The 9,171-nt window shown below is 55.2% G+C and overlaps 4 protein-coding genes across 4 annotated transcripts; 2 read left to right on the forward strand and 2 right to left on the reverse strand.

The window, feature by feature from the left end:
• Positions 1-313: 313 nt before the first annotated feature.
• CCM_03119 (translation initiation factor eIF2B delta subunit) lies at positions 314-1,734 on the reverse strand (the record flags this gene model as incomplete). Its single annotated transcript, XM_006668271.1, has 2 exons — positions 314-1,129; positions 1,198-1,734. 2 exons carry the CDS (start codon positions 1,732-1,734, stop codon positions 314-316), a joined length of 1,353 nt encoding a protein of 450 aa, XP_006668334.1.
• A 624-nt stretch (positions 1,735-2,358) lies between these two features.
• Positions 2,359-3,108, reverse strand: CCM_03120 (imidazoleglycerol-phosphate dehydratase; the record flags this gene model as incomplete). The annotated part of the gene is made up of 2 exons (XM_006668272.1): positions 2,359-2,771; positions 2,838-3,108. The coding sequence occupies 2 exons, from the start codon at positions 3,106-3,108 to the stop codon at positions 2,359-2,361; spliced, it is 684 nt and encodes a 227-aa protein (XP_006668335.1).
• An 895-nt stretch (positions 3,109-4,003) lies between these two features.
• Positions 4,004-5,524, forward strand: CCM_03121 (uncharacterized protein; the record flags this gene model as incomplete). Its single annotated transcript, XM_006668273.1, has 1 exon — positions 4,004-5,524. One exon carries the CDS (start codon positions 4,004-4,006, stop codon positions 5,522-5,524), a length of 1,521 nt encoding a protein of 506 aa, XP_006668336.1.
• An 841-nt stretch (positions 5,525-6,365) lies between these two features.
• Positions 6,366-8,301, forward strand: CCM_03122 (anaphase-promoting complex subunit Cut9; the record flags this gene model as incomplete). Its single annotated transcript, XM_006668274.1, has 2 exons — positions 6,366-6,477; positions 6,533-8,301. The coding sequence occupies 2 exons, from the start codon at positions 6,366-6,368 to the stop codon at positions 8,299-8,301; spliced, it is 1,881 nt and encodes a 626-aa protein (XP_006668337.1).
• Positions 8,302-9,171: the final 870 nt, after the last annotated feature.

The following is a 9,171-nucleotide window of genomic DNA, read 5'->3' on the forward strand; positions in this document are numbered from 1 at the left end:
GTGTTGGGCTGGCATATGTAAAAACAAACTCGTTCAATTTGAATGCAGGTGTTGGGGGGGCCGGTGGAGGACGAAATCTGTATATATCACCGACGAGGTTTTTCTTTTTAAGTAGATGGGAGCTCAAGAAAGCTATCCCATCAGAATTGACCTACGTTTATTCTATTTACTCCATCGGTTTCGATGATATTCCCACGCATGGGGACTATTGAACATCTCGGCTGGGTATAAATCTTCATAAATTCTTAGTTCTATACAGCTCTCTCCTCCGACTTTTAATATGATCAACTCCAGCATGGTAAAAGAAAACCCCCTACAGCTCCTCCAGCTTCCTCAGAATCGCCGGCACCGATTTGGCCGAGCTGTTTCCAAGCTCCGTCACGACCATGGAGATGAACTTGTCCGTGGTGGTGTCAAACAGCAGGCGAAACGCCTCGCTCGAGTTGCGCTCCGGGTCAATCTCGTTATACGTGAGCGAGTCGGCCGAGACGCGCTCCGTGAAGTTGATGCTTTCGCAGAGGGCCACGACGCGCAGCTGGAGGTCGCGGGCGACGGTGGCAATGTCGCAGGTGCCGGCGCGGGCGTAGACGGCGCCGTTGCTGAACATGGCCTCGGCGGCGATGAGGACGCAGGTTGCGCCCTGCAGGTTGGTGCGTAGCGCGCCGAGGTCGTGCGAGTAGGCGACGGGCACGCCGGCGGCCGAGAGGCGCTTGGCGTGGGTGAGGCCGACGCGCTCAAAGGGGTCGTCGACGAGGACGACGCGGAAGCGCTTGCCGTCGGCGCGGGCGCGCAGCAGCGCGCGCTCGACGAGGCGGTGCCGCGCGTAGGTGACGACGACGTCGTCATCGGTGAGCATGTCGGCGGCCGTCTTGACGATGACGATGTCGGCGAGCGTGACGCGCTCGTGCAGGTACGCGTCAATGGCCTCGCCGAGCTGCTTCTTGGCGTCGGCGTCGGGCAAGTCAATGTCCACCTTGGAGATTTGCAGCTTCAGCCAGCGGATGGCGTTGCCCATGGAGAAGCACATGGGCCGGCACGCGGTCAGGTACTCGATCTGGTTCTTGAGCACGACCGACGTGAGGTGGCGCGAGAGGGTGGCGCCGTGGGGGGTTGTGTAGGATTCAATGACCTGCAAACGGGTTAGAAAAACAATAGCCCATCATCACAGAGTCGGACGTGGGCGCTGGGTGGATGTACCTGTTTGAAGGCGAGCAGCGTCGCTTCTGCTCGTGTGATGCTGTCGGAAATAGCAAAGGTGCTCATCTTCTGGCCCAGCTGCAGCATGACTGGGTGCACATCCTTGTCCGCCTGGGTGATGCTCATGCGCTTTGCCATGGACAGGTGGCTGAAGCACGCGGGCACCGTCGCCTTGGGCTTGGGAGGCTCCGTCGGTGCCGTCCTGGGTGCCGTCTTGCTGCCGTGCGCGCTGGCGCCCGCGCCGCCGTCCTGCTTGGCCTTGCCCTTGGCGGCGGCCGCTGCCGCTGCCGCTGCCGCGGCGCCCGGTGGTGCAGCCGCCGTCTGCATAACCTTGGCCTGCATACGGCGTGCCGCCTTCTCCTCTTTGGCCTTCTTCTTCAGCTCAGCACCCGAGAGCTTCTTGTCGCCTGCCGGCGCCGCGCCGGTCGCGGGAGCATCCTTCGACGAGCTCTTGGTCTCACCGCTTGGCGGTGGTTGCGTCGGACCTCCTGACGTGTCGCCTGCGCCGGCGGCAGGCTTTTCCCCTTCTGTCGACATGTAAGATGTTGACGTAGCTTGAGGTGGTATTTCGTTGGGCGTGCAGCTGTATGCAGGAGTGGCAGAAGTTTTGCTTGTCGGGTAGATGTTGGTCGTCTCGGGGAGTAATTTGCGAATGATGATTTGGTCAGATTCAAGTGGATCAATCAATGGCAATATTAGTCGAGATTGGTCGTTGGGTTCGTCCGGTAGCTGTTTTGAAGATGCAGGCGTGAAATCAATTGACTGAGTCACCAGCGAAGGGCCAAAAAGCAGAGGGCATAGTGCGCCACTGGCTCCCCCACTTTGGCGGGGTGAAAGTGTCTGAACTGGCCCTTCAGCGGGTATCAAGCTCTAGACGCCGACGGTAAAATAATATCGCGGAGTCTTACTCCTTACATTCATTAGCAGGCCATTGCTCTATCCCCTCTGTTCTCTAAAGATATGCTCAGTTTTGGGTGCAGTTGCCTGCTGCTGTGTCGCTTCGAGGGTCAACTTTGAACCTGCTCGACAGCATGTCGATGCACGAGTTAAAAATTATGACTGTATTCTGTCCTGATACTATACCAAATTTAAAAGTCTATAATATAAAATCAACGCCGCTTCCTTTCTATTTTCATGCAATCATCGAACTCAAAATCTCCCTTATGCGCTCAGAGTGCCCTTTGTGCTTGGTACTTCACCCTCCTTGCCCTTGACATGCGAGGCCGCCTGGCGAATGGCAACGGCCATGGCCTTGAAAGCGCTCTCTGCACGGTGGTGGTCATTGAACCCGTGCAGGCAGTGGACGTGGAGGGTTATGTGCGCGGCCTGCGCAAAGCTCTCGAAGCAGTGGGGAACCATTTCGCAGCTCAGCTTGCCAAGGAACTCGCGCTTGAGGCCGAGGTCGATAACAGCGTACGGTCGGTTGGAAAGATCGACGACGGCGCGGGAGAGGGCTTCGTCGAGGGGCGCGTAGGCGTATCCGAAGCGAGCAACGCCGACGGGGGAGCCGAGGGCCTTCTTGTAGGTGGCACCGAGCGCGATGCAGACGTCTTCGGCCGTGTGGTGGTCGTCGACTTGAGAGAGCACAAAGGGTCAGCAAGACTGTGCGGGAAATTGTTGGGCAGGTGGATTGAGCGTACTGTGCAAATCGCCCTGGCAGTTGATGGCCAGGCTCCAGCCGGCGTGCTTGGCCAGGGCGTGCAGCATGTGGTCGAGGAAGCCAATGCCCGTGTTTAGGGCAATGGTCTGGGACTTGCTGCTCTGGGAGGCATGGACGTTGTCGGACTTGAGCAGGCGGGCGTCGGTGTCGGGGGGGAATGCGCCGCCGTCAATGTTGAGGGCGAGCTGGATCTTGGTCTCGTTGGTGTCACGGGCCAGGGCAGCCCAGCGAGGGGTGGCGGGGGAGGCCATTCTCTACGTCGTCGGCGTATGTGCGTTAGATACTCAGGGTCTGGATTGGCCGTAGCGATTGTCTCCAGGAGCCAGCGATTGGTTGTCGCGATAACTAGTTAGTTGGGGAGTTTGGAGGATGAGAGAAAAGTATGCGAGGCTAGACTTTTTGGCCGTTCTCGGAGTTTGGTTCCGTTGCCTGACTAAAAGCAACTGTGGCGGCGAGTATTGGCTGCCCTGGAGGCTGTCCTGGTCCACTTTTGCACTAGGCTAGCCAGAAACTCGAGTAAACAGATACAGCTTATTATTCGAATATCTATTACCAATTCTAGACGTATTGATAACCGAGACCTTGACTGAAAAATTCCAGCTACAGGCACTTGACTGGTGGGTTGTCAGGTACTCAGGTACCCCCTCAGGAGAGTAACATGTAGGCCAAAACATCCTTGCGGAGCACCACAAGCCAAAAAGTCCTATTTTAGTAGCAGGTGCCTGCGAAACCGTCAGGGCGCAGACGAAGAAGAGCATAAAGAAAATCACAAGGGGTGACGCGACGCGAAAAATAATCAGGCAACCCTTTAAAAAAGCAGCACCTTTAAATTTTCAATGAACAAAGTTCTTCAGTTTTCCATAAACAAAGTTCGCGTAGCCGTGAGGCTACAAGGTACCTCGCTAGGCAGTCAGCGCCTCAGCCTCAACTCAACAGTGACAACTCAGCCAAGGTTTTCGTGGCGTTGGTTGTGGCACATGTGGCACTAACTACCTACGGATTTGTACACATCCTGAAACTCTTTTTCCTCGCCTGTACTACTTTGGCCGAGGGCAGGCCTATATCTTTCCCTTTCATCTCAACACGTTTTTTTTCTCTTTCCCCTTTCTCCGTCATGATCGCACTCTCATTCGCTTGCTTGCTTCCATGTCGTTTCCACTCAGTTCCCGACCGTATGGTCTGACCATTGTCGCCGCCATACTCGGCATGCTCGCCTACTTTCGCACCCGGCTTAGCACAGACTCGTTCCCGTCTGATCTGGGGAAACGCTCCACCTCCGCCATCTTCCTGGCATCCATCTCCACCTTTGCTCATTCCTCGATCTCGTGGTTCCATCAGTTCCTCTCGTCGCTGTCGCCGCTGCCGTCTTCTGCTGCTCCTTCACCATCTCCGAGCATGACCGTCGTCACAACCGCACAGCGCCCTCGCAGGTCCAGTGTCGCGGGCGATCTCCTGGCGAAACTGCCCAGCACCGTCGTCGTCAGGATCTTCGAGGCCACGGCCGAAATCTCCAAGCGTGACATCTGCAGCGTCTCCCGTCTAAATCGTCGCTACCACACCTTGGCCGATGCCGTGCTTTACAAGACGGTCCGCTTCCTTTCGCCTGAACTGCACCTTATCTTCGGCCAATCTCTCAACCGCCGACCCCGTCGTGGATCGGCGATTCACGAGATCAAACTCGCCTACCCAGCCTCGCAGCTTTCCGAAGTCGTCTCCAAGTTGCCAGTCACTGGTGCTAGAGACTCGTACGACAAACCCCTACCCTTTGACAGTTTGTCTCGGACAATCTCTACAATGTCGAATCTCGTGACCCTCGACATTGCTGTCCCCGAGGCTTTGTTACACGGTATCGGTCAGCTGTTCAACGGTCCCTTCGACTTGGCTTGCCTCCAAACATGTACACTCTTCTATCAGTGCCAGAATGACCAGTTCTGGGATCTCCAGGAGAACATACACGTCTTTGGCCATCCTACACTGGAGACTCTGGTAATCAAAAAGGCCCGCCTGGGCGACAAGCCATTCGATCTTCCCGAACGCCCCGAAGAGACTGGTCTGAAAAGACTGCATTTGATCGACTGTGATATTAGCGATGACGGTCTGTTCGATTTGATGCATTACCCGGCCGCGTTGACAGAGTTTGTCATGACACAATCGCCAGATCCTGGACCAGACCTGGAGGAGACCTCAGACAGCATGAGGGACTACATCATTGCAATCCAACCGCAATGCAACTCCCTCGAAACAATCACTGTGGATCACCCGCTACTACGGAATCGCAGAGCGCTCTCCTTGAGAGATTTCGTCAAGCTCAAAACTCTCCGCCTCAACTGGGACCATCAGCTCTTTGGACACTCTTCGAAGAAGCCCCGCCTGAATTCCGTTGGCATGCCGCCGGAGTTAGAGACCCTCGAGTTCTTCAATCAGCTGGGCACTGACGAGGAGGTCACGGACCTCTTCGTGGCGATGCTCAAGAACTTGACCGTCATGGCTCGCAAACTGACGCATCTGATCGTCATGGAGAGTGAGGAGGACGAGAAACCAGTTCCAAAGGAGGTGGAGGAGGCGTGCAAGTCGCAGCCTCAGCTTCGCGTGGACATTATTGGGAGGATGGACACTGTGGATTGTGGAGAGGACACAGCGGGAGGAAATGGATCCGACTCCGCATAATCGCCCGAATTCGCAGGTATCGGGACGGAACATGAATATTCTAATAGACTAGACACGGATGATACAGGCATAGAGCCAAGCGACATAGATGATATGATGTACATGAATTGGATGGAAAGCAAGATAAAGTTATAGACAGCGATTAGGAAGCTTACAGCGAGGGTTTTGGATAGACTTTCTTGGACAGAATGGCTAATATAGATGACCTTGCACATTTACAAAGTTGCGCTCAGTGACGGTTTTTTCTTCTTCTTCTTTTTTCTATATTTTCTATAACTTCTTTATTTTCTATACATCGGGCCATCATAACTGCAAGTGCATGAGGGGACTCGGAAATTTGTCCTACGATATTTCGAAAATAGGGTTTCGATTCTATCCTGGCCTAATATAATGTTATATCCCTTTCCGGTTAAAATTCGCAAAGTTCTGTACTCGTTTATACTGATGATAGGTTACATTTATACATGATAGGTTAGGTTTATACAATACAGTGGCCGTCGCAACCATTTTGTATTTTTTAGCTGTTGAACGTCTAACTACCATTCCAGCCACTATATTTATTTTAATCACTCGATTTCTTATGATCGAAGGTCTCATTTTGATTATCTTCTCATTTCATCGCCCGCAGGTGGCCGTTCGTCGCACCGTTACTTGCTATGGTGGGGTAGTTTCGGTTTGCAGCAATAGCAACCAGCAACGCGATCCCCGATCCCAGGCCAAGTCGCGCCACCAAACAGCTCCAACACAACATTGGTCACCGCATCTCAACGACGATGCCATCAACTCCGCCGGTGTCAAAATATTTGTATACTGGCTCTTGTATTCATTAAGGTATTCCGCAATGCCGTCCTCCGCCATGGAAAAGTTCTTGCGCGATTGGCGGCAGGATGCCCTTAACAAGGCGCAGCACGACTCGGCCATCTTCATTGGCGACAAGCTGCTTGCCATGACCAGTGCGCAGCCGCGATGTCTGTTTTGCGTCGCTATCCGCTAACCCCTCTTCGACAGATGACGATGAAGATGCCTTCTGGCTTGCCCAAGTCCACTTTGCTACCGGCAACTATACTCGCGCGCACGCCTTCCTCGCCAAGCAAGACCTCATCAACAGAAACCCGTCCTGCCGATACCTCGCCGGCCACTGCCTTATCAAGCAGTCGCGGTTCGAAGAAGCGCTAGCGGTCCTCGGCGAGCGAAACCCGACACACCTCATCGCCAACGGCCAGAGCAACAAGCGTAAGTCGCAGCAGCGGAACACCCGCCGCCGGGACGAGGCGGCGGCGCAGGCGGAAGAGGTCGAGGAGGCCAAGACGCGACGCTTCGAGGCGGCCATGTGCTTCCTGCGAGGCATCTGCTACGCCAAGCAGAACGCCTTTGACCGCGCCAAGGAGTGTTACAAGGATGCGGTGCGCATCGATGTGCAGTGTTTCGAGGCCTTTCAACAGCTCATGAAGAATTCGCTGCTCTCGCCCGACGAGGAGTGGCAGTTCCTCGAAAGCCTCAACTTTGACGCCATACAGACGGAGCCTGATATCTCGGCCTCACAGGAAGCGGCCGAGTTTACAAAGATGCTGTATACGACGAGGCTGTCCAAGTACAGAAACCCGGCCATATTCCAATCCGCATACGATTCGCTCTCGACGCACTACAAGCTGGGGGAGAACCCGGACCTGCAGCTCGCACGGGCGGATCAGCTATACACGCAGTGTCGCTATGGCGAGGCGCTCGAGGTGACCAAGGCGGTGATTGATGGCGACAAGTACAACTTTAATATATACCCTGTGCACCTAGCGTGTCTTTATGAGCTAAAGAAGAAGAATACGCTGTTTTTGGTGGCTCACGACCTGGCGGATACACACCCGGAGGAGCCCTGTGCTTGGCTGGCGGTAGGCATTTACTACTTTGCCATCGACAAGGTTGCGGAAGCCCGACGGTACTTCAGCAAGGCGAGCATGATGGATGCGCACTTCGGCCCCGCGTGGATTGGATTTGCGCACACCTTTGCCGCTGAAGGCGAGCATGATCAGGCCATCTCTGCCTACTCGACAGCAGCGCGACTGTTTATGGGCACGCATCTACCACAGGTGTTTCTAGGCATGCAAAACCACGCATTAAATAACATGTCGCTGGCGGAGGAGTTTCTCAAAACTGCGTATGGGCTTTGCAAAAATGACCCTTTACTTCTCAACGAACTGGGTGTCGTCAGGTATCATCAAGACAGGCCCAAGGACGCCGCGCAGTTCTTTCGAGCCGCTCTCGAAATCGCAGGGGACAACGGAAGCGAGCCGGCAGCCTGGGTAGCCGCGAGAACAAATCTGGCACACTCGTACCGTCGCTTGCGTCACTTCAAGGACGCTCTGGAACAATTTGACGAAGTCTTGCGCATGGGCGGCAAGGATGCGGCCGTCTTTAGCGCCAAGGGCCTCATTCTGTTAGAGCTCAACCGGCCGGAAGAGGCGGCCGTGGTGCTTCACGAGGCGCTTTCGATCAACCCCCAGGACAGCATCGCTACGGAGCTCCTCAACAAGGCGTTGGATGAGTCCACAGCGGAAGACGCCGAGGAGGACGAGTCGGACGCGATGCTCTACTTTGAGCAGCAGCTGGAGCAACGCAAGGCCGAGGCCTCGGAGAAGATCAACGGCCGACGGACAGGCTGCAATATGATGGACAAGGGCAAGGGGCGAGCCTTTGGCAACAGGCGGAGGACGCTGCTGGAGGATAATGACGACGAGGACGGGGAGACGGGGACGAGCATGATGGACATGACGGATGATGAATAGTGTCGACACCACCTGGAACGTTGGGATCAGGCTTGAACGGCGGTGCAACGACACTAGCAACGCATTTTATTCGGGGTCATACAGCATAATGCGGCGTTGATTGGTGGGTTATATCAAGTTCTTTTTGGCCAATGCATCAAGATTCACATTCTTCGAGTACTGTCTATATGTTTTGTATGTTGTTGATGTTGTTTGTTGATGTACTGCATTTGGATGCAACGCAGACTCGGGACTCGGCCCTGTCAGGCGTCGCATGATCCACTGAAGTCCGCTAAAAGGATCACCTGTGGAGAAGATTGCGGCTGGTCGCATTCGCTAATTCGATTTGAAAGGGCGCTGATTGGGTGCGTGTCAGTGGCTGATCGCGAGGTACGTATATGCCTGGAATATGGGCAGATACTAGGTAATTAATTGCTGATAGTCGAGCTACAAAGCCACAGTCTTTTGGGAGCTTGCTGCTTGGGCGGGGAAGCAAGCTTAAATCTTGACCATACCAAGTCGACTCTGTACAATCATCGTCCCTTGCGCCTACCACCATCAAATCCTCAGCCCAAATACAAATCTTCGAGGCTGTAATAGCTTCTCCTAAATACCAACATGTCGCGATACTTTCCACACACGCCCTACGCCGAGGATCAGCCCCTCGCGCGCACCATTCTCACGACGCACGTCGCCACCCGCGCCGTCACGCTCGGCACGCTCCTCGGCGTGGCCACGACGAGCGCGCGCACCCTCGTGCCCGCGCTGCGCCGGCCCCCGACCGCCGCGCCGCTGCCGCCCTTTTCCGCCCGGCTGCTGCGGTCCTGCGGTGGGCACGTCGCCGTCACGCTCGGCGTCGTCGGGCTCGGGCTCGTCGGCCGCATGTGGGGC

This window comes from Cordyceps militaris (genome assembly GCF_000225605.1).
Source record: "Cordyceps militaris CM01 unplaced genomic scaffold CCM_S00002, whole genome shotgun sequence".
In the NCBI taxonomy this organism is placed as follows: domain Eukaryota; kingdom Fungi; phylum Ascomycota; class Sordariomycetes; order Hypocreales; family Cordycipitaceae; genus Cordyceps; species Cordyceps militaris.